The 25879-nt window shown below is 36.9% G+C and overlaps 1 protein-coding gene across 1 annotated transcript; it reads right to left on the bottom strand.

Annotated features, from left to right (window-relative positions):
- Positions 1-794: 794 nt before the first annotated feature.
- Positions 795-20347, bottom strand: LOC106875916 (testis-expressed protein 9-like). The gene is made up of 12 exons (XM_089366303.1): positions 19698-20347; positions 11093-11229; positions 8704-8767; positions 8347-8456; positions 7287-7371; positions 6742-6812; positions 6321-6520; positions 4615-4697; positions 3472-3645; positions 2986-3120; positions 2127-2261; positions 795-926 (listed from the first exon to the last, which is right to left on the bottom strand). The coding sequence occupies exons 2-12, from the start codon at positions 11206-11208 to the stop codon at positions 852-854; spliced, it is 1248 nt and encodes a 415-aa protein (XP_089222429.1). The 5' UTR covers positions 11209-11229; positions 19698-20347; the 3' UTR covers positions 795-851.
- Positions 20348-25879: the final 5532 nt, after the last annotated feature.

The raw sequence follows: 25879 nt of genomic DNA, 5'->3' as shown, positions 1-25879 counted from the left end.
AAGATTAGAGTTAGCAAATTCTTTTAATATTTTGTTTACAATTGTTTCATCATAATTCAATGTAACCAATCACGTGCAATGCTGTAACCATGTCAGCAACTATAGTCATTTACCCCAATTCACTTGCTATATAAATATATGTGTATATATATATATATATATATATATATATATATATATATATATATATATAGTAAATCCCAAAAAACACAAAAAAAAACAACGCAAGGACTTGGTACATGTAAAGTATTAGCAGATGCTCAGGGAAGGAAAGATGGTTTAATGTGTGTATTTATATATATATTTATATATGTGTGTGTGTGTGTATATAAATTGGACTGAATACCTTGTAGTGTTTAGTTTCTCCCTTCTAGGGTCTCAGTCCAGTTCTTTTTGAGTTTACCTTTCACCATTTCTTCCTAACAAAATTTGATTTGTGCACTTAAATCAATCGTATATTTAACAGTTATTGATTATCACAGATCATAGTTGCTGCTGATGATGATGAGGATGATGATGAGGATGATGATGATGATGATGATGATGATAGTTGGAAGTATTCAGAGAAAGAATTCTCACATTCATCTCACTTTTATATTTTCTATAAAAAAATAGATCCTAGACAGAATCCCACCCCATAGTTCAGGCTCTTTTTGCTATAACGCCATGGTTCCATAATGGTTTAATGGAAAATGGTAAACTAGCACAATAGTATGACAGCATAATGGTATAATGACATAATGACATGAGGTTTTTTTCTTTCTTTTTTTCCTTTCTTTTTCTTCCTTCCTTCCTTTCTTTCTTTCTTTCTTTCGCTTTTATGTTCTCTAAATATGATTTCTTGCAACTACTTATGTCTCCCATTCCATTGCTTTTACAAACTCTTCTTCTGTAAAAGTTAACATTTTTGAAGCTTCGATATGCATCTGAAAATAAACGGGGAAAATTACTGAAACATGTTACAAAGATATTCACACCATACACACAAAAAATAATCCTGTGCCTTTGGCATCGCATATTTAACGAGGATCTGGTCAACTCAAATTCAGTGATATCTTGTTGTTATTGTTTATCCTCCTCCATATTAACCCTGATCAAGCAAATCTATAATTAAAGGTAAACTCCATCTTTTCCTTCCATCCCCCTCCTCCCATCTCCCTCTCATCCTCCGTCTCCTCTCCCATTCTCTTCTGCTTCCCACCAGCTTGCAACCAAGATGCTTTTTCATCTTGATACACCAAGAATCTCTGATTCTCATTCGCTTTGCTAGTTCCTCAATTTCATGTTGGTGTCTGCCAATAACATCAATGTGATTGTGTGGGTCGAGTAGCCCATCCCACTCAAAAGGTCCCTGAATAACAGTTGTTTAAGGATGTTGAACGAAACACCCATGTTTCCAGAGGTGAATTATTCAAACTCCAAAGAATTCCTCTCAACACACGGCTATGATGCTCCTCCACTACTTCTGCTCATGATCAGAGATGCATATATCGTCAGCCACCAAGGGACATGCTCAACTGGTTAAGGTCAAACAACTGACAAGCAAATCTGGGGTATTGAGCAGAATATTTGCTGTAGCCCATCCTTTATACCAAGACAAAACAATGTACATGGCAACACTTCCAGCCAGTTAAGATCAGAAGCCATGAGAGCCTGCATTATTATTATTATTATCATCATTATTAAGGCAGCGAGCTGGCAGAATTGTCAGTGCGCTGGACGAAATGCTTAGCGATATTTCGCCCATTGGTATGTTCTGAGTTTCAAATCCGCTGAGGTTGACTTTACTTTTCATCCTTTTGGGATCGATAAAATAAGTACCAGTTAAACACTGGGGTTAATGTAATCGACTCATCCCCTCCCCCAAAATTGCTGCCCTTGTGGCAAAATTTGAAACCATTATTATTATTATTATTATTATTATTATTATTCAAAATGCATAGTGACATTTCTTCTGGCTCTTTGCATTTTGAGTTCAAATTCTGTCACAGCCAGCTTTGCCTTTCATCTTTCCTGGGGAGATAAAATAAAATTACCAGTCCAAGTCTAGTGCTGACTACCCCCATACCATTTAGCCTGTGTCTGAGGGGGAAAAAAAATGAAAGGAGATTCTTCTGCAAACCTACCTTCTGCTTTTTAAGAATATCAATTAATTTCATTTGTTTCCTGAAGCCAGTCATTAATTCGTTTTTCTGTTTCTCGAGCGTCCGATTCTCAACCAGAAGTTGCTCAATCCGTTTTTTGTCATTGCTGCTGTGATCCTATTGTTCCAAAATAAAACTGAGTGTCAGGAACAGAATGACGTGACATTAATTCACAAAATGGGGGGGGGGGACAAGACGGGGCAGATGGAAAGATCTTGTATTGAAGAACCGACCATGGCAATTGTAATGCAAGTCTGTTTGCTTTGCTGCAGTCTTCCATACATTTTCAGTTTTGAAAAATTAATTCTAAAAAATCATCATCATCATCATCATAACAACCACCACCACCACCACCATCAGCATCTTCCTCTTCTTCTCTGCAGCCCTTTCATCACAATCATCATCATCATCATCATAGCTTTAATATCCAGGGTGTTTTTAGACCTTTGTCAGCAGAGGTTAGCTGGGTCAGGTCTTCAGTTTAGCATGCCACCATTCTCTCAATCTTATCCCATCTTTTATATGAGGTTCCGAGTCCTCAGACCTGGTCTCACCAGTTCTTTGTGTGTCTTTTACAAAATAAAATGAACTGGGAAAGAAAAAAAAAACCCAACATATCAAAAAATGTAACTAAAAAGAAAATGTTTTAAAATGGCTGAAATAGGATTTCTCAGAAGGATCTCTGGGGCAATGTTACTTGACAGGGGGGCATAGCTTGGAGTCTCTGCAGGTCAAGCCACTACATCTCTGCATGGAATAATTCTCGTGCTTCCTACACTCCAATGAGCTGAGAGACCCCCCCCCCCCCAAGTGGAATTGGTGGTGTGTTGAAAAGATTTACCTTAGCATCAGTTTTGGTCTTTTGAAGTTGTTCTTTATATTTTTCCATTTCCTCAAGTGCTCGGTTCAAACGCACGTCTGTCGCTTTATGTGAAGTATTTTCCTTTTTAAAATTTCGTTTTAAATCTTCCAACTCCTGTACATACCCAACCAAGGGCAAAAAAAAAATTTAGGAAAATATTATAACGTTTTTACTTCAGGAAATAAGAATTAATTTGCATAATTAACAATTAGTGTGTTTAACCAGACATTAAAGCTATGAACTAAAAATGATAATTTGTTTATGTATCCGGTTTGTAAGATTCTTTATGTGTATTGAAACAAATTTTGTGTGTAGGGAAAGTCATTATGCCAATATTCTTAACACACGCACTGGTTCAATTCCACTCTTTTATTATTAGTCAATAGGTTAAATATCCAACTAACTAATTAATTTGATTGACCATTTGAAGAAGAATCTAATGAAACAATCCAAACGTATGCTTACTCTTCTCTGGGTAACTACTTGGGTTTCCAGTCCTTCAATTCTTTGTTTACCATCTTCAATCAGTTTCTTGTAGTTTTCCAGTTGAGTGAGCTGAGTGCTGCTCATACGCTGGAGTCGGATACAGTCCTCGTCCATTTGTTTCACTTGATCCTGAAGCTTTGTCCTGTCCTCCTCCTGAAAATAACAATTGGAGATTAAATTACTAATTAACTTTGAGTATTACTAATTTAACATAAAGCGACAAGCTTGTTAACATGTCAGAGAAAATGCATAGACGTATTTCTTCTGGCTTTGCATTCTGGGTTCAAATCCTGCCTAGATTGACTTGTCATCCTTTAAGGGTCAATAAAATAAGTACCAGTTGAATACTGGGGTTGGTGTAATTAACCCCCCCCCTCTTCTCCCACTAAAATTGCACCAAACTACGAAACAATTATTACTAAGTAATCTTTAATTAATAGATACCTCCAGATTGCATTCAGCAAGGTTTCTCCTAACCCTTTCTTTTTCAGACACAAATACATGATTTGAGAGAGATTTGACAGCTATTTTTATTATATCAAGTGACTACATAGAGACTCCTTCATTATCTTGAAAGTAGTTTCCAATGCACTTCTTAGTTTGTATCCCATTATTCAGACACATTTCACTCCATGACTTTGATTAACTCTACAAAATCCAATTTCCAAGTTCCATCTGTGTAGTTGACAGCCTCCTCTCAAGCTCAGATCTCTCCACTAAATTTCAGACTATTTCTCTCTCAATAACTTGATCTGAAAATGTTAGTTTGATCGCAGACAACCGAAAGAGAATATTAACTGTATCAACCTAAGCATCCGTTTCACTCCTCTCTATCAAGCAATACTTGACAAGTTTTCAACAAATAACAACCATTTTGGTTTGGTAAAATCTTAGTTTTTAGTTTTAACCATATCATTCAAGGAAATCTAAGTTTTTCTTCTGAGACATATAAGAAATTACAATGTGTTACAAATAAAAAAACAGAAATGAGAATGAAAAGATACGATAATATTCTTCGTACATGTTTCTTTTCAAGAATTCTATCTGCAGGAATATGTTTAATATTCTGATTTTATGGGATTAAACAGTTTTGTAAAAGACTATAATTACATGTGCACTCACCTTTTTCTCACATTGCTGTGATAGATTTTCTAATTCTTCCTGCATCACTCTTAACTTTGCTTTTAGAAAACGAATTATGGCTTCTGAAAGAGATGCAACCAAATCATTTACAGTAAGCTGTCAATTGTTAACGCCAAAACTAAATGTACATTTGTTACATCAGAGAATGCCTGTATTATGGAAACACAAGAGAATAATTGTGTCACAATAAGTCTGTAGTTGCTTTTTATTTATTTAGGTGAATTACAGCTCACTGGCTTTTCACTCTCTGTTTCCTGTGTAGCTGCAAGCTGTACTGACAACATAATGGGCTTACCACCGTCTAGCTTACTTATAACACTCATTTTGTCTACCTGTCTGCCTGCCTGCCTGCCTGTCTATTTGTCTGTCTGTCTGTCTATTTGTCTGTCTGTCTGTCTGTCTATTTGTTTGTCTGTCTGCCCATCTCTGTCTATTTGTCTGTTTATCTCTCTGCTTATCTGTCTACCTGTCTGTCTATTTCGCTGTCTGTCTCTGTCTCTCTATCTCTCTCTCATACACAATTCTTAGCAAATATTAATTACTTCTGCCAACCACTATGTGCACATCAGGTGGGCACAGAACTGTCCTCCACCACACACACACACACACACACACCTGGTTCTAATGAAACAAATTTCCCATTTAAAGTGGTCTAAATTCTAACATTCCATGAATGACAAAGTTCTTTCACTAAATTCTTTATTATTTTCAAAATGATTTGCAATGAAGACAAAGTATTTCAACAGAATTATGGTAATAAAAAGGATTTAGAGAACATTTGGTAATAATTTGATGAAACCAACTTAAAAAGGACATTTTAAAAAATTTTCAGATTTTGGAATTCTGATCTTTAATTTCTTTATTTCTTCCAAAAGTACAGAATGGGTTATAGTTTGATAAATTCAAATGCAAGAACAGTGATTGATACCCCATTGGAATAGTATTCATGGTGCTAACATAATAAAAATCCAAAATATCACAAACATTTTCCAATTTTTGGAGTCCAGAACCTAATTTCCATAGGCAGGAATTTTGAGTGAAAACTCCACGAAGGGTGATATAGTTTGATAAATTCAAATATGAAAATAACAGTTGATACCTCAATGGAATCGTATTTATGCCAACTTAAAAGAGAAAAATATTCTAAAAGCATATTAAAGACACAGGCATGGGTGGGTGAGTGGTACCTTGGGCAAGAGTCTTCTACTATCGTATCAGGCTGAACAAAGCTTTGTGAGTGAATTTGGTAGATGGAAACTGAAAGGATCCCATCTCATATAATGCCTGTATATGCTTGTGTATGGCCCTGTCTTGACATCATGTGATGTTTGTGTGCCATGAAAACGATATTTTCTTGCTTAAAAACAGGTGAAGGTTGGTGACAGGAAGGGCATCTGGCAGAAGAACAAAGTCCACCTGACCCCATTCAAGCATGGAAGAATGGATGTTAAAATAATGAGGAGGAGGAGGAGGAGGTTAATGAGGAAACAAAATGTCTAAAGTTTGCAAACTTCCTGTCATTGCTATTTACCAATGCAAACTGGCACTAGTTTTCTGAGATTCTGCTTACTGTCCAACTTCCAAATTTCCAATTTTGACCCTTGACTGATATGGACTCCATCTCATTGGTTATCTGTGAGAAAAAGAGGGAATGAAAAGAAAAGACAACAGAAGCAAAGTTGTACCTGAGCCTATTTCATTAAGAGTAGGAGGTAGAATATCATCAAATTGTTGTGAAGAGTCTGTAGGAGGGTTCAAATCAGGGTCAGCTTGTTGTTGGTCAGAGATCTGTTGGAAAGTGTCCTGGAGGTCGTTGAGGTACGTCTCATCAGGAACAGCAACATCATCAGCCAGGTTTAATTTTGAACTTGTTGGTTTGGCCCTTCTGAAAAAAATATATATTTAATCACTTGAATGACAAAGCCCTTTTGCTCTCTCTCTTTCTCTCTCTCTCTCTCTCTGGGGTTGATTTGTTTAACTAAAATTATTCAAAGTGGTGCCCCAGCATGGCCTCATTCCAATGACTAAAAGATAAAAAAATAAAGAGAGAATCCAGACAAATGAAATTGGAAAAAAAAAAAAGGAAAATTAAATAAAATTCCTTACGCAGACGAGATTTTGTGTTTTGTTGAGTTTTGCTGATGTGGAGAAACACTTCTTTTTGCTGCAGAGTTCATCTGGTTTATGAGAAGAAACAGAAAGTAATTGAGTGGAGCTGATAAAGTTTAACATGGAGAAATCAAATAACGAATGGCAGAAACATCTTCAATAGACGTAGAAACCAGTTGTATTTTTTTCATGTGTAAATGCCCTCAAAGAAAAGCCTCTGTAGTTCATCATGGGGCAGATCAGCTTCAGTTTCAAGACTGCAACTTTAACTGAGAGACTTTCTTAAATATATATATATACGAAGGGCTTCTTTCAGTTTCCGTCTACCAAATCCACTCACAAGGCTTTGGTCGGCCTGAGGCTATAGTAGAAGACGCTTGCCCAAGGTGCCACGCAGTGGACTGAACCCAGAACCATGTGGTTCGTAAGCAAGCTACTAACCACACAGCCACTCCTACGCCTATATTGACAACTATTTTTGTATCTCATCCACCCACACTGAAATAAATAATGTCAGACAATGAACAAAGTTCATATTTTACCTTTGAATGAGACTTTGAGGCAGATACACCATAATCTCCTGCGTCATCACCAAAATCTTTAACAAATTCCTCATCCTCAAAGTCTCTGCCATTGAATATAATCATATATATATATTTAGATATAGACAAGTTAAAACATAGAACAAAGACATCAGCAAACTCTATGTACAGGTTGCATGGAAGTACTTAACAAAACTTATACAGGATCCACATCCTGTTAACTTAACCCATGAAGTCCCACTGTCCTATAAATAGGACACTTAATGAGAACATTAAATAAGCTATCTCACATTGTCTCAGTGTCCTATTTTTAGGAAACCGAGTATTTCCATTTCTACTCAAAGTAAAGGAGTTTTAATAATTATTCATTTTTTCATTTTAACCTATTTTCAATCGTCTGTAAAAGTTTTAAAGTGATATTAAAAAATTTAAGTACTCTGGGACTTAATGGGTTAAAAAAGAATGAATACACAAGACAAAGTAGATTTTCATGTCGTCCTCCTCCTCTCTCCCACCACTGCTGCTGCCATCATCATCATCATCATCACCACGACCACAATGATCATCATCTTTTAACGTCCATATTCCATGCTGGCATGGGTTGAATGGTGTGACAGGATTCATGGTTCCCAGATATCCTTCCTTACGCCAACCACTTTGCAGAGTGCACTGGGGGCTGTTTTCATGATACTAGCACTAGTGAAGTCATCATGTAGCTCACAAAGACTAGGATCACTTTCAACTGTGTAAGGCCACAGTAGAGAAGGGGACAGGTTTATTTTAGGAGATGAGGGGAAGTATGAGAGGGGTATGAAGAGGCCAAGAAGGAGCCAGAAGGAAACAAAAATAGGGGTGATGAGATGTGATGGTGGACCCTCAAGGTGAGAGAGAGAGGACAGGAGAATAGGGAGTGGATGGGTGAGAAGAGGGTGTGTGGGGAGAGTGAGAGGTGGTCAGAGATAGGGGATGGGTGGAGACAGGATGGTTGTGGCTGAAGTACTTCAGATCAGAAGTCAACTTGACCCGGGTTGACCCAGGGCTAAACAACAACAGAACTTACTGTAGAAATTCCTCAGGGTTTATATGATCCAGCAAGTTGGATGTGATGTGGGATGATTCCAGATTAATTAAACCAACTCTACTCTCTGAAACATCAACGGGTTGATCTTTCTGCAAAGAAACATAAAACCAAACTTTTATTCTTTTATGAAACTGTGGCCATGCTGGGCTTGTGAGACTGCAAAGACAGGGTTCCATTTCAATACTAGAAATCTTATACATGGCAAGGTTAGTCACCTGCCATACAACGTTCCACTGTAGCATTCCTGCAAACTGGCATTTGGTTAACCATTCTTTGCAAGAATTCCTGTAAGGAGGCCGGGCGTTTGCATGGAATATTTGTAAACATATCACTTACTATTAGCCCTTCAGCTTCTCTGACCAAATAAGCAGTTCGAGCTTCAAGTTCCGCATTCAGTTCTCTGGTAAAGAAAATGAAATATCAGTAAACTATATTTCACATTTGTCACAGAATATTTAAGACATGTCAGATATAGGGTGGTGAGCTGGCAGAATCGTTAGCATGCCAGACAAACTGCTTCGGTCTTAAGTAAATAACTACTAGATGTAAATAGGATTCCAGTGAGGGTTTTACTTGACTTATTGTAACATATGGCATTCGCAGATGATCAGAATGATCCTCTTCCTCATTATTGGTTAAGTGCTGGAATTATGAAAGCAACAACAGCATGGAAGAGCCATTTTAGCAATCACCATCGCTGTCATCATTTTAATGCCCTTTTCCATGCTTGCATCAGTCAAAGTTTGTTGAAACAGATTTTCTATGGCAAGATGCCATTTCTGTCACCAGCAGTGACCTCCAGCTTTCAAGCCAGGTGATATTTCCCCGTTGCCAGGCATTTTCTCACAGAATATTGGAAATGAACAACACTGCTTGTATAACAGTGACACTCTTTTACAACTATCACATAATGTCAAGACAAGGAGACACAAACATACACAACAGTCATGTATTATGCATATATGACAGGTTCCCTTCAGTTTTCCATCTACTAAATTCATTGACAAAGCTTTGGTCAACCTGGAACTTTAGTAGAAGAGACTTACTTGCCCAAGGTGCCATGCAGTAGGACTGAACCTGAAACCATGTGGTTGGGAAGCAGACTTCTTAATCAAAAAGCCATGCCTGCATCTATGTGTCTCAAAATATTCCTCCCCCCCCCCCCCCCTCCCTGCCTGCTCTCCCCAATCTGGTCGCTCGTTCACTGAAGTGTGATGGAAATTTTGACACTCGAAGAAATAAATGAAAAGTGAATTTAACAGTTTTTGTGTGATTTTAGATGGTTTTAAAGTGTCTCTTCTCCATAATGTAATTGCTTCTGTTTCAACATCTGGTCCCTGACCGAATCATCTGCCAGACAAACATAACTCTGAAGTTTCAATTGTTATTATTATTATTATTATTATTATTATTATTATTGAAGTTTCAGTGAAAGACTGAGTTTACGGATTTGCTTCTGCCACAGACCTGGCAACAACACACGTATGAAAATACCTTGGAAGTTTCTATTCGTTAGCTAATGAGGTTAAAACAAAGAAATACCACTGTTAGATTACAGAAGAAATATATATATATGTATGTATATATATATATATATATATTTTATCTTTCTTTTAGTTGTTTAAGTCATTAGACTGTGGCCATGCTAGAACAGTGCCTTGAAAAATTTTTAGTTGAATCAATTGAGACCAGCCCTTATTTTCTTATTTTTTTAAGCCTCGTGCTTATTCTATCTGTTTCTTTTCCTGAACCACTAAGTTAACACCTGAAATAATCACAATACACAATCCTTCTTACCTACCACACCATCTCTCTGGAATCTCCTGCTATTTGGCTGCTATTTCATGTACATCAAATGACCACGTAGCAGCTCTACAGCTGGCTTCTGTAGCCATTGGCCCATTCATATCTCCATAATTATTTGTCAGTCTTTGTGAAGTTTGTATCTCCTTTAGTAAGAAATGACAGAATTCTATCTCCAAATTGTTTACAGTTTCTTCATTAGAGCTTTGTGACCGTGTTGGTTGTTCTTTGCCTCAGTCAAATGTGAACAAAGAATCCAGAGGTTAGAAATTATGAACTTGATATTATTCATAACTTGAAGGTTTTCATCTCAAAATTACTTCACAGAAACATTAAATGTTTTCATACGTAGAAACTAATTAATTTGCAAAATGTACACCGTCTTACATAATCAAAAATATAACGATTACAAGTGAGAACTGAATTGACAGAAGAGAGAAGGTGTTTGTACCGTTTGCTCATGGATGTTTAGTTTCAATCCACCGAAGGGACTGGCACGGCTGTGTGGGAAGAAGCTTGCTTCCCCAACTACATGGTTCTGGGTTCGGTCACACTGCATGGCATCTTAGTATCTTCTACTTTAGCCTCAGGCCAACCAAAGCCTTGTGAGTGGATTCAATAGATGGAAACTGAAAGAAGCTTATTGAATGTATGTGTGTGTGTGTTTGTGTCTGTGTTTATTCTCCCACCACCATCACCATTTGACAACCAGTGTTGGTGTGTTTTCATCCCCATAACTTAGCTGTTCAGAAAAAGAGACTGATAAAATAAGTACCAGGCTTAAAACGTAAGTCCTGGGGTCGATTCATTCGACTGAAAATTCTTCAAGGTGGTGCCCCAGTATGGCCACAGTCTTATGACTGAGATAGAGAGAAAAGACAAAACCTAAAATAAATCGGGATGGCTGAAAGAATCGACTCACTGATACAGTTTTTCTTTGTCAATCAAATCATTGGTGTCGTTTTTGCTTTTAGTTCCTGACGTCTTTGAGGCAGAATTAATTTTTTTACGAGCTGGAGCAGGAGGAGGAAGAGGCATACTGAAAATTCCAGGATGTGTCTGAAAGAACACAAAAGAAAAAAAGAACTCGATATTCTTTATCATCTTCACTTGGTTTACATAAGACCTTTTGACATTACTGGTACCTGTGGTCACTGTTCCTAACGACCACAAGAACGAGGAAGATTTAGTTGGGGTTTCTCAGCTGTAAACTCTTGGTGGAGGAGTTTGTAAGACACTAAAGTCAATGAAATTGATCCCCAGTAGTCAACTGGTATTTTATTTCAGAGAATGATTTTGACTATTGGGGAATAATTTCATTGACTTTAGTTTCATACAAACTCCTCCACCAAGAGTTTACAGCTGAGAAACCCCAACTAAATCTTCTTCGTTCTTGTTGTCGTTAGAAACAGTGACCACAGGTACCAGTAATCTCAAAAGAAAAAAGATAACAGAGAAATGTGTGGAGAAGGTTAAACTGAAATAAACTCTGCCAACTGACAGCAGCCAGTTTTGGGGTCTGAGAGGAGATTTTGGTGCTGTTCCACTCTTAATCCACTGTTGAGTGTTTAGTGGTTTGCAAAGAGATCCAGTTGAGAAAAGCAATTGTTCCAACAAAATACAGAAATAGAAATTAGCCAAAATAGAATAAACGAGCATGAGAGATTGATTGGAGAAGGGAAATACAAAAGAAAAGAAAATTTTAACAAATTAGAAGAATATTTTGATTAACAAATTCTAAATCACCTCATGCTCCCTCGTTATAGCACTCTTTGATCGTGAAATACTTTTAGTTAAAACATCAAAAAATTTATAATAATATTATACTTTCATTAAAGATGTTTTATTGCATAAGATCTTAATTATGAGATCTTAATTAATTAAATGTATTCTATAATTTCCTTGTGACATTACACCGTTCAAATGTAACATACCACTATGAATGTCTCCATTGAAGTATTGGGTTAATGATTCGTACTAACATTATATATTTCATTCTTTAATCATTAGACTGCGGTCAGGCTGCAGCACTGTACTCAACATGTTATTCAACCTAAGTACTTCTTTCAGTTTTCTTTTTTTATTGATCTTGGTTTATCAAGTAGCTGAGTGACATTTTTTTCTGCAACATCAGCTTTTTATCCAATGGTGTTTGTGTCAGAGACAGTCACAGGACTGTGGCCATGCTGGAGCACTGCCACAAAGGGTTTTGGTAGAATAGCTCAAACCTAATACTTAATTTTTAAGCCTTGTACTTACTCTTTTGGTCTCTTTTGCTAAACCCGAATGTTATGGGGACATAAAAATGAACCAACACTAGTTGTCAAGCTGTAGGTTCACATATATGTATACGTGTGTGTGTGTTTGCAATGGCACTGTTTATACTGCACTGACATTTTATTCTGATGTCCCACCTAAATAATTTATTCCATTTTCCAGTTGTTTGACTTCTGGAGACTCATTAAATGAAGTTCCTCACAAGGAAGAAAAAAGAGAAAACTAATAATGGTTGGCACCAGGAAAGGCATCCAGCTGTAGGATGTTGTATGGAGGACTCTTTTCCTTACCATAGCAGCATGGAGAAAGGAGATTGTCAAAACGATGATGACAGTGGTGGTGGCAACAATGATGATGATGGTGGTGGGGGTGGGGGGGGGGGGTGCTGGTTGATAACGATGCAAATAAGAGACACCAACTGCCAGGCCCCAAGAACTAATACCAAGTTTCTTCTTTTCTGCTGTAAAAACATTTCCTTCCCGCAAACCCTTCTTCACTTTCTACCTTATATGTAATAAAACAGCTTCTTACTTAGCTCCTTCCATGACCCTCACTCCTGTTACCTGACTAAATATAAACAGTCAGGCCCCTGTTTTTATGAAGACATCAGGAATTTATTGCTTTATTTATTTATTTCTTTTAGAGACATTTCAATTCCAAACAGCCATTTAACCAGGATTTGCTCTTATTTATGGCTGACATTTGTTTAGTCGGGTCTGGGTGTGTATGTATGGATGTCTATGGGAGTGTTTGTGTGTGTGTGAGAGAGTGTGTGTGTGTGTGTGCAAGTGCACATGTAATAGCATGTTTATGTGAGCATGGTGTATGTATTTGTGTACGTGTGTATATGCATGTTTGTATGAGTGTGTGTGTGTGCGTGTGTCTTATATTTTTGTATAATATGTGTGTAAGTGTGTGATTTTATGTCTGTATGTACGAGTATACATATATGTATGAGTGTGTGTGTGTGCAAATATAAGCATGTATTTATGCATGTGAGCATTGTGTGTGTCTGTGGGTGCATGTTTATATTTGTGTGTGTGTTGTATATATATATATATAGATACACACACACATATATATATGTATACATATGTGTGTATATACATGTATATATATGTGTATGTATATATACATACATATATATATACACACACACACACATATATATATATATAATGTATGTGTGTATGTCTGTCTGTGTGTATGAAGCATATGTATGATTTTGTATGCATCTGTGCTTGTAAGTGTGCCACTGTGTGTGTGTGTGTCTATACATATGTAAGTATTCCTTTCTTCTTTAACTTCCCAAAATATTGGAAAATACAAAAAAAAACCCTACCTAAAACTAAAAAATGAGTGAAGACTTTTCCATTTAACAGCAATGGTGGTGGTGGTGATGGTGGTGGTGGTGGCGGCGATGGTGGTGGTGGTGGTGGTGGTGGAAGACAACTTCATCACCTGCCTGAAATTTGATACCAAGGAATCGGTGGTGTGGTCTGTGGCTTAGGGGAAGGCAAGATGGCACAGCTAAGAACGGGTTTGCTAGTTGAGAAATGCAGCTGAGTGACACTGGCTGGCTACAAGAGTAAGGAAATTGCACTTCAGCCCATAACCCCCACCTCTCTCTCTCACTCCTTCATCTCCTTCCTCTCTGCCCTCTTATCTGTCTGTCTGTCTCTGTCTCTCTCTCTCCCTGATCACACTCCTATTTGTTGTAATAAAATACCCTAACCCCTCCTCCCAAAACATCGGTTGACAATCGATGGTGGTGTGTTAACGTCCCCCGTAACTTAGCAGTTCAGCAAAAGAGACCGATAGAATAAGTACTAGGCTTACAAAGAATAAGTCCTGGGGTCGATTTGCTCGACTAAAGGCGGTGCTCCAGCATGGCTACAGTCAAATGACTGAAAAGAGTAAAAGAGATATATATATATATACACATATATAGATAGCTATACATATATACATAGCTATATAAATATATTAGGTACAACATTCAATGATGATGATGATGATGATGGCAGTGATGATGTGTCCAGGGCAACAGTAGAAGACACTTGCTCAAGGTGCCGTATTGTGAGACTGAACCCAAAACCGCATGGTAGCAAAGTGAGCTTGTTAACCACACAGCCATGCCTGGATAATATTAAACATATTCCTGTGCCAAAATATAGAGAGAGGTCACAGTTTAAACTCTGGAAATTTACCAATCCCAAAGTAACCGGCATAAGTCTTCATGCAATATCAGTCTGCAAGTGAATGACAACATCTCTTCAATCTTAATTCCAGATGGTTCCATTCTTCGACATGTCTATAACATTAAATGAATTAATTGTTTCAATCAGGAATCAAGTGAAGAGAGAATGCCACAGTTAGGTGCAGTCTTGCCACACACACACACAGACGCATTGTGTTCTCCAGCTGTCTGCTCTAAAAACATTTTAAGATTAGATACGTAAGTGTTCATCTATCCTATCACAGGTCTGAACAGGTTAAAATTTCTAATTTGTCAACTTAATATATTGTATTTAAAATATTGAATATTTACTGAGAAAATGTGTTTTATTTCAAAAAACAGTCATCGGTAAGATTATTAAACATTGTTTCACAATAGCAAGCAATAAATATGCTTGCAATTGTGAACAACAAACAGAAAAAAAAAAGCGATTGTTTTCTTCGACCAAAATTGTTAAATGCAAATGCTTCTTGTTCATTATTGCTGCATGTGTGGGTGTGGCATGTGTTTGCCTCGGGTGCCAGAAAGTACTGTCACCAAACAAGCCATCACCAAAATAGGCTCAATGTCCAGTCAGCCATGCCAAATTGCCAGCATCCAATCACCCATGTACAGTCTATTCAAAGCTGGATATAGATACCTGAGCTATGATATACAAAATGAATTCAGTTCTATAATGGCTAATCTTGTTCTAAGCTTTTTTTGTCTGAAACAGACACTTAACCTTTTCAGTTATTGCTGATGAATGCTATCAAAGCCTCCAACTAAAAAAATCAAATTATGTATTCATTGAATCAACAAATATTTTGTGGCCAATGGAGAATTTTTGGTTTGTTTATTGTTTGGCAGACATAAAATCTTTACCATTATCATAGATGCACTCACAAAACTGCAGCTACATTCATACGGCTGTAGAAACAGAGGATTATGCTTCAATATGAGCAAGCATCATGTTTTGAGGAAAAACTCTTGAATGGTCAAGCATTTGGAAGCACTTCAAAGCTAAAGATTTAGCAAAACACTGTCAAACAGATTCTTTAAACCTGAGTCTCCAAAGTCAGATACCATGTGACATGTTAAGACAGCAAAGAGACTGTTGCTCAATTATTTACCAAATACAGGGAATCCACTTAATGAGTTGAAAAGGTGTTGAAGTGTCTGGAAGTAAATTAATACCTGGTGCTATTTTAATTAAGATGGGAAGTGTACCCATTGCTTACTTTTGATGATTTCTTGATAATTATTCAGTCCTGTTTGTTGTCAAGACTGTGTAGAGCTCCAATTGAATGCTGATATCTGGTGTTAGGTTCAAATGGAAATATTTAGTTTCTTCTTTGGCCACAGTTCTACTCACACGTAGACAATTTATCAAAGTCATGTCAAACAGTAAAATTTTTGTGAATGAATGGACAAAGGTTTATTATTTGGCAAACATTTAAGACCATCTGAATGGATGAACAGCCAATGGCAAACACCAAATAATAGAAATTTGCAAAATTTGCCAAGTTTTGTTGGTAACATTTGGTATGGCTGAATAAACACTTTCTCGAACAAAATGATTGAAAAATATGTCTTTGGTCAAGAATGACACAAGCAAGATTAAATCCTCTGCCTATTCATTCATAACAAAAAAAGGAGGCGCAAACAAAATAACTCTGATTGCAGTTGCTGTGGAATTTGTTTTCTGAAATGGGAAAAGAACTGTGATACATTCTGATCAGTTCAATGGTAAACTTGGCCGAATAATAAGGTTTTATTATTGTGTCTTTGAATTCTTAGAAGGTCACTACTCAGATTTTACTAGAAATACATCATAAACTTTAATCAATGCCTTCCAAACCCTCCCAGTCATCTTAAAGTTTCAGCAAAATCCTGTAGTTTTTTTTTTTTTCTTGCCTCTGGTTACACTTGGTTCATCTTTTAATATTAATTTAGAGGGAAAATCCTGATATTGAAGGAGAGAAGAGTGTACTTTGTGGTTCTGAAACAAAAAGGCTCAGAAGGGCTTTTATGAAAGGTTACTAAATGTGGAGAATGCATGGGAGAAAGCAAGTTTTCCTAATGTGGACCTGACAAAGGGACCAACCATCCAAACTGGCATCATAAAACAATTAAGGATATGGAGAGAGAGAGGAAGTCCCTGGTCTGTCAGGAGTTACCACTGAGATGCTTAAAATATCTGGCAGAATGGGATACAGCCTAGTTACCTGCATAATTAATCAAGTTGAACAAGAAGGTATCATATCCCCCAACTGGTCTAGCAGCATTGTAGTTACCTGCCACGAAAGTAAAAGAGATGCCTCAGACAGTAATGACTGAGTGAACTGGAGTAACGTGAAATAAAGTGTCTTGCTCAAGAACACAACACAACTTGATCCTCGTGATGGTGAGCCTGACGCTCTAACCACTGAGTCATGTGACTTCACTACAATATAGACATAAGAGCGATTATACTTTGAACATACATCTACTATATATGTATACACATTCATCTTGAAGTCATGAAGGCTGGGCTTTTCTCTCACCAAATTTAACAGCTTTTCTGATCAAGTGAAATGAAGAGAATTAGCATGATCTTGGTTGAATGTTTCACTCTGTCAACAACTTTCAGAAGCTTTTGTTCCTTCTTCTTAATATTTTATTATTGTAAGCTTTACAAACTGTCAATTGTGATAATTTAATCTAAGTTATATAATCTAAGAATCTGTAAAATCAAAGAGTCGGCACAGATGCGACTCTTTAATTTAATATTATCGTAGGCACAGATGCACTTCACAGGTTCTTTTGAACTTGTAGTTCACCACTGGAACTAAAAAGGTACAGCATTGATGGTGCGAAGAAAGGCCTTTTCATTAATACTGTTTCTCCCACTGGTTTCATCTATAAGTCAATACATCAATAGATCTAAATACCTCTGATGATGAAAAAGTCTTAGGATAGATCAGATGAATAACTGGATTGATTGTGTGACAAACAGATATATCTATCGTCGAAAGAATTATCGGAGAAGTTTGAAATTGACTGGTAAACATCAGTTTGATTTCAGTGAAACAACTTCCAACATGATAAACAAATGTTGAGTTAGAATCGAAAGGTTAAGAAAATTATCATATGTGACGAATATGAGTGACAAGAAGAAGAAAAAGATTGAAAAAGGAAGCAAAATTTATAAATAAAACATATTTTTCTCTGTCAGTTCTTTATAAGATTCATAACTTGTTGATGGTGTTTACTTAAATTTTGGTTGAGATGAGAGGTCATGTGGTCCTTCTTATATAACGTTATATTTTGGCAACACAATATATTTACACAACCTTCCCACTTCACCACAAAACATTTTAGTATCTTTTATTTGTAAAGTGTCGTTGGAAACAGTCATCAGAGCTGTCATATTTCCACCACCGTAAACTTAACTGAAGTGACAAGCCAGGCCATAACGATTCACACCAAATAAAGTAATGGCGGCAGTGGATGAAATATTTAAATCACTTGACTTGCTTCCTTCAAATACAAATTCAATAAAAGAATCTACAGCTTGAATAAAACCATGAAGAAATAGATAGAACTGTGGATTTGTCATTAATTCTATCAACTAGTAAATAGTGTTTAGCCCCAGGCAGGCTCACATTGAGCAGAACTCCAAACAAAAGTATTCCACTCATAATCATCTCATCTGTTTTATCCAATATCACCTAAAAGAATTGGGTAGAATTTAAGGAAATTTGTATGCGTGCTTTTACATATAAATACATACATACGTACATATATAATTGAAAAAAATTGGAGTCAACAAGAAGGAGTACAGTTGGACATTTATCTTCAATCACTACAGCCTAATCACTGAAAGAAGTAAAAAATATAAAATAATACTCAGCCTATTAAATATGATAAGCCGAACTTATCAAAACCTCAAACCGATTCCTTCCAAATGCTTTTCTTCAATGGTCAGCAGTTTCATTCTTATGTAATAATGATTTCCAACTTTGCTACAACTCTACAAATCTGAATGAACGTGTTTTGTCGATGTAATCAGCGTTAGTAATTTGGCTGATGCTTATTTGGAAATTGGAGTCAACATATTTTATCAGTTTAGCATCAAAAAGCTAATTAGAAATAATTCTGTGACGAGGAGAAGACAGTGTTATTTTAATCACTTTTGCAATTATGGGAGAAAACTCCGTATATATTCCATTGTTATTAGACCTCCTCAACAAAGCAAACACTTTACTGCACATATTGAAGTAGCGAGGGGGGGGGGCATTAGAGGTGTGCAGTTTTGTAGAGGAGTCAATGTGGAACAAACACAAAGGCACATACTCATAGATGTATATGACATGCTTCCACACAGTTTCCGTCTACCAAATTCACTCACTAGGCATTGGTCTGTAGAACTTTCCCAAGGTGCCACGACATGGGACTGAACCCGACACCGAGTGGTTGCTAAGTGACTACAGCCTGCCTCTATATATTTATATTATTTATGTAAGAAAATCTGGAGGAATGAGAATCAAAGTCGACTCAGTCAAGATTTGAACTCAGAACATAAAGGGCCGTAGCTAAAAACCATAATATATTCCCCTTCTGCACGCTAAACAGATTCTGTAAATCCGTCGTTCTTTCAATATTACAAAAATAAACAAGAGATTTCGGAATGAAATCCGATGCAGGCCAAATCATAATCCACTATGAGACCCCGTGTGTTAAAACGATCTCATAATTTGGTGATTGGTTCTGGTAAAACGTTAAATATGCAGAGAACACTTGGTTGAGTGTCTCTAATGTTTTGTATCATTCTTTGTAATTAGATCGTTTCACTTTGCCCCAAAGTGCAAACAATCTATTCACCTCTCAGCCGTGGGTTAACCCAAAATATATTGATTATATATATACACACACATACATGCATACTATAAACTGGATATAAATATAATTCAGTTTACAGTATTCAGGCCTTGTGCTTATAATATATATATATATATATATGATTTAAATAAGAAAAACTTGGACTCACGGAGGATAATGTCAGCCGCTGGTTGTAATATGCAATAAAGACGATAAAAAGTGGATGAGTGAGACAAGTTAGACGAGGAGAGAAAGACGGATGGTTTCCTGGCGACACCAACTATTAATAAACAGTGTCGGTTCGATCTGAATGGGTGTGTATGGACACTTGAGGAGAACACAAGTAGTACGTGGGTTTCTCCCTGCTTTTTAAATAAATAAGATTAGGATGTGTTGCCCAGTTTGAAATCGAGAGAATCACGGAGCTGCAGGCGCATTTAAGACTCCTTTAAATGATTATTAAAGTTTCTCAAAATTCTGGTTACTATTTACTTTACACTGGAGTGTATATAAGAACATTAAATTCAATATAAAGTTACGATCTATGTTTGGTTGCTATGGTAACATGTAAACAGAACGGAGAATTGATGTTGTAAATTTCTCCCACTCTCTCCTGCTCCGTTCACTCCTTTTCTTTTTCCACCGACCCATCCACCTCTCTCTCTCTCTCTCTTCCCTCTTACTCTTTCTCTAACTCCATATTTATTCTTTCTCTTTTACTGCTCCGAATCTCTTTGACGGTTGAATCGTTGATGAATGGCAATATCCAGTCGCTATCATTTCTAACCCATTTGTTGCTTGTCTGGTTTGTTAATAGATATCTAGGTATAAAAACCTGTCATAATATTTATTCGTATAAAATTTATTCGTTAAACAACTAACTTGTTACAATATATATATATATATATATATATATATATATATATATATATATATATATATGGTTAATTAGCTTTCTTTATTAGACCATCTGTTTTTCTTTTTTCTTTCCTTTTTTTTTTCTGTCAAATAAATGATTTGCCTTGGAGGACGTACTATAATTATTTTAAGGCTCCTAGCATGCAAAGTCAGCAATTATAGTTTCGACTCCCGTCCGAATCACTTCATGTTACTTCGTCCTTGGTGTTGTCCATAATGTTTCTTCACTTAAAAAAAAAAAAATTATTTTGAGATTGCCAATTTACTCTTCTGCGGACAAGTTAGCAAAGTTATTAGGACGTTGAGAGGAATTCCTGGAGGCATTAGTTACGATTCTCTGAGTTCAATCCTCTCTTACAACTGCCAAGTTACAGTCATGCTTATCAAATCATTCTCGTTTGCGAGTGACACTTCAATGCATGTTTACGATTTTAATGGCATGGCTGTGGATTAACAAGTTGCTACATTAGGGTCAAACCGTAGCCAGTAGTTCGGGTTCAATCCTGTTGTGCGATACATTGGGTTAATATTTTTTCTTATGGCCTCCGATTGACCAGGGCCTTGTAAGTAAAATTTAGTCGATGGATATTTGGGAAAACCCGTTGAAGTGACGTTTACCATTTGGGGATGTCAGACTGAACCCCTGTCCGAATTTAAAAGCATCTACAACCTATCGGATGTTTTCAGTACAAGCCACTCTTTAAGCATTTGGATCAGGTCTCCTGAGAATGCCTCACTCCCTTCTATCAGTCTCGGTGGTCCCCTAAAAGGCTCATAAGCGGCCTTATTCTCCCTCTTTTATATATCGATGGATGGAAATTACTAGTGTGACTATCGAGTATTCTGTGTCACCGACATGTTTCGTTGGATTGCAACCAAGAATTGAAATTGTACCGGATTATAAATTCAATAGGGATCACTACCATTCAGTTGGTTGGGTTCGTCTAACGAAGAGAGAATGACATTTTAGACTGGAAAATCAGGAGTTTGTAAGCAACTGAAAACTGATGGAAATATTGTTTCCTTGGTTAAATCAAATGGTTTGCATCCGTTTTAAATGTTGTGTCGGGGTTTCAATCCTAGAATATATCACTTTGGCCAAATGTCTTCTATCATAGCTTTGTCTGTGAAATTTGGTGTGTGTTGGCAAGAGATAGGAGAATCAGAGCGACGTGTAAAATATATCTTGTAGTATTGACTGCGCCGTTCTACTTTATAGAATAGATAAACACCTAACACGACACGTAAAGGCAATGCTCCATCTTGGCCGCAATCCGATGTCAGAAACTAGTAACAGAATAAAAGAGTAAAGAGAATAAAAAATAATATTGCACGTTTCACGGTGAACTACAGAAGATGCTTTAAATTGAATTGGAATTGTTTTTCTCGCCTGTCTAAGCTGTTTCATTTCATTTCAAAAGGTTTTATTATTTCGTAATAATATAATATTTGTGTTTTAAATTAAAACTGAAGACAAGTTATGAAAATAAATTATATGGGTAAGTGATAATGCAATATTGGAAGAACGTATTACAAAACTTTCGAATAATGGTTAAAACAAGAGAACTAATGAAAGACGAGTAGGATTGATTTGCTGACAGCTGGATTATTTGGTCTGGCTACTTGCCGCTCCCAAATAAGACCAATTACAACATTTGCATTTTAGTAACATGTTTATTTACAGGTCGATGATACAGTTTTTACTTTACGAAAAGGTGTTACGCTGAATCCCAGTAGCTAAAGTGTTGTCTTCGTGCTTGGCGACACGAGATCAGCGAGACATAGCTGCCGGCTGACCAAGAAAACCTCTCGCGCCTCTATCATCCTCTGGATTGCTTTTCCCGCACGTCTCTGTTAATAAGTATGATTTAATGCGAAACTGCATGGAATTTTCCATTAATCTCAATACCACACAAATGCCCTAGAACAACGATTGGCTGAAATATGGGCGAAGTTCATCTGATTAGGACTGTCGTCGCCAAATAAGGAAACTGATATGTTGTGGTCTGTTCTCGTCACTAGCGTAGCTGAGGGTCGGGGGGTCCTCCCCGGGCGGCACTTTTGGGTCTGCTGTAGGCAATATGTCTTTATTGCGGGGTCCGAGAGCGGTAAACGGAAGGGCCGCCCCGGGCGGCACTCACTAGCTACGCCAGTGGTTCTCGTTACTTAATTGGCAAGATTTCGAATACCAAGTATTTCTACCAAAGGAAAGTCATCTGACAAACCAAAACTAAAAGTCAACGAGGAACGAACCTCTATGTGGTCGTTTGACTTACTATAATTAGCAACCAAATCTCTTTCATGAACTACCAACACCCTACTCCAGTAGCGGAGTAGGGTAGTGGGGGCAACACTTTTGATTTTACTGTGTAAACCTGTGCAACCTTAGTATACCCTAGTAGGGTTCACCTAAGATTTTGTTGTTAAAATTTATCTGCAACAAATTGATTATATTTTTCTACAAAATATTTCAACTTTTTTTTAATGCAATTCCTTATAATAGAAACGTATAAAAAATTTTTTAACATCGAATGGCTATGAGGGTCCAGCCAAGTAAAATAGACACATTTGGAAAGAAGGATACAGAAAGATGTTGGACCTACCAAGGTAGATGAAAGAATTTGATTAATATTTTATTTTATTGTCTCGGAATGACGAATAATAAAGTTGATCAAGAGCAAGTTTTGAACTAAGAACGTTCAGAAATGCAATCAGATACCACAAATTATTTTATCCACCGTTCTTCCGATATCACCATGGAGATTAAACTGCAAAAGGCAACAGGAATTATGCCGTTTTAATCCGAACAAGAAGCGAATTCGCTTCTTTTACGTCTCTAAAGCTTCTAAGAAAAAGTTCGAATGCCACAAAATCCCATTTCCTTTTCCTTAATACAAAAAGAACATTCGAAATCCCAAACAAAGTTCTATAAACAAAGCGAGACCCCGAAGACTCCGAAAACGCACACCTGGCAGAGGCGGAAACCAAGGGAGACTACTCCATGATGCTTTCGTCATTCAGAACGTTTTAAGTGAGGTTAACAAAACAAAATTGATTAACTCTATGTCAGCCCTCATTGAATGGAGTTATTAACAAAACATACCAACTATGGCCATCTTGTCTTTTTAAGATTTTGTATCCAGGACAATAATATGTAACGTGTCCTCTTTCCCATTTTAAGATGGCTGGGTGTGAAATTCGATGTAGATTCGACTGCTATTTCTAGCAGGTCGAGTGACCACGTGAAGATGCCTCCCTCCACCCGTCGTTGACTCTTTACAACAAAGTAAATAAATAAAATTTAAAAATTGTAAAAATTGAAGACATATTGTCAAACTAATTAGTATTTACGTCTTAATAATTTATAAATAAACTCAGACAGATCATTAATATTTCTGATCGAACCCAGAAAATAAATCACCAATAATTTATGCAGTGATGATGATGATGGCGATGACGACAACGATGGTGGTGGTGGTGGCTGTGATGAGGATAATGATGATGATGATTTACTCTATGGGTTTTAAGGATTTTTAGTTTTAAAAAAGACACCTCCATGAGAGCAATAACTTTAGTATTGGTTTTGTACAGATTTCTACAAACAGAATCAAATTAAGGTGACGTGATTAGCATAATCCCCATCATCATCATCATCATCATTGTCATCATTGATATTATCAATGTTATCATCATCACCGTTGTTACCACCACCACCACCACCATCATCATCATCATCATTGTCATTATTAATATTATCAACATTTACAGCATCATCACTGTTGTTACCACCATCACCACCACCACACCACCACCATCATGTCGTCATCCTTGTCATTGTCTCCATTGACTTCAATGTTAGCTCATCACCATTATCTTAATCATATTGATTATTGGGATGGGGATCAGCAGCTGCACCACCACCGCCGCCGCCGCCGCCGCCGCCGCCACCACCACCGCCGCCGCCGCCGCCGCCACCACCACCAATACTGCCATAATCGACTGTCTTTCTTAAAAAAACCATCCTTCCATTCATTTCTTTTTTTTTTTGAGAATTTGTAATTATTGATCTTTGAAAAAATCAGATAACACCTGTTTTACGTACAAATCTAATCTGAAAGACAGGTAAAAGGGGGTGGGGGCTGAATTGGTGGATTCCAACCAGAAGCTGTTTGGTGGGTTTTGTCTTTTATCTCTTTTGGAGTTGATAAAATAAAGAATCGGTTGAGCACTTGGGTCAGTTTATCTGTGCAATGGGTTAGCATGATAGAGCAGGGTCTGGAACCTTACCAAACAATGGGACACACACACACACACATATCCATGCATCTTATCATTCACACACACAGTCTCTCTCCCTCTCCCTCTCCTCTCTCCCTCTCCCTCTCCTCTCTCCCCTTTCTCTGTATGTCTGAAATTCTGATGAGGAATCGGTCCTGCTTACATAGAGTTATGTCTCTTCTATGAAACTCCTGCCCAACGGATGGAATCTCAACCTCATTGCCAATGGAATATATCTGCAGAAATTCGTAATCAAAGTGGAAGGAATGATTCTTTGTGATGTAAAGTTATCTCTATATTTTCAATGTAGGATTCCATCTTCCATTATCAGTCTTAACAAGTCCAAAAGAAATCTTTTGGAAGCAAAAGTTGTATTCAGTTGTCTTAGAAAGGAAACCATTTCATTCAGTTCTATTTCCGTTCCACAATTCTGTAAGTGTGGCTGGCAGGCCTTGATATGGTTTGTAATTTTGTTATCCTGTTTGAATAACACCTACTTGAAGCTTCTCTTTTTCACTTTTTTATATTCTACAATCCACACATTCTAGAGACATTCCATTATTCAAGACAACAGGATCAGATTCATAATCTATGTTTCCACAACAGCCAAATGCTACCCTTTCTTTAAGTTACAATAAATCTCAGCTTGATGTTTGATTTCTAGTCCTGCCTCATTGAAGACAATTCTTTCTTTCTTCTTCATGTTTATTTTTGTTTTATCATTTTATTTTCCTCATCGAAGCAACAAGATTTGCGTTTTTGCTATTCAAATTCATACTCCATAGCTATGGCATTCCTTTTACAATTCATTGCTAACCATTCCAAATATCTTTTGTTTTGTTTTTCCCGTCTGTTGAGTTTAAATAAAGACTATTTGGACTTCTAGCACAAAGTTGTCCTATTCACATTAAAAAATTTTAATTTACAAAAATCAATTTTTGTTCATCAAAAATACACATTACTCTCGGCAAAAACAATTTCCTATATTTACATACAGAAACACAAATGGGCAGTGAATACCAGTGTAAAATACGATTGGTCATTACTCTTTTTACAGCAACCACCACTTCAATGTACATGCTCTCACTCTCTCTCTCTCTCTCTCTCTCTCTCTCTCTCTCTCTCTCTCTCTCTCTCCCTTTCTGACTCTCTCTT

This window comes from Octopus bimaculoides, chromosome 18 (genome assembly GCF_046866305.1).
Source record: "Octopus bimaculoides isolate indiv1 chromosome 18, ASM4686630v1, whole genome shotgun sequence".
NCBI classification, from domain to species: Eukaryota; Metazoa; Mollusca; class Cephalopoda; order Octopoda; family Octopodidae; genus Octopus; species Octopus bimaculoides.
Note: the sequence above shows the minus strand (reverse complement) of the source record. Positions and strands in the feature narration are given on the sequence as shown.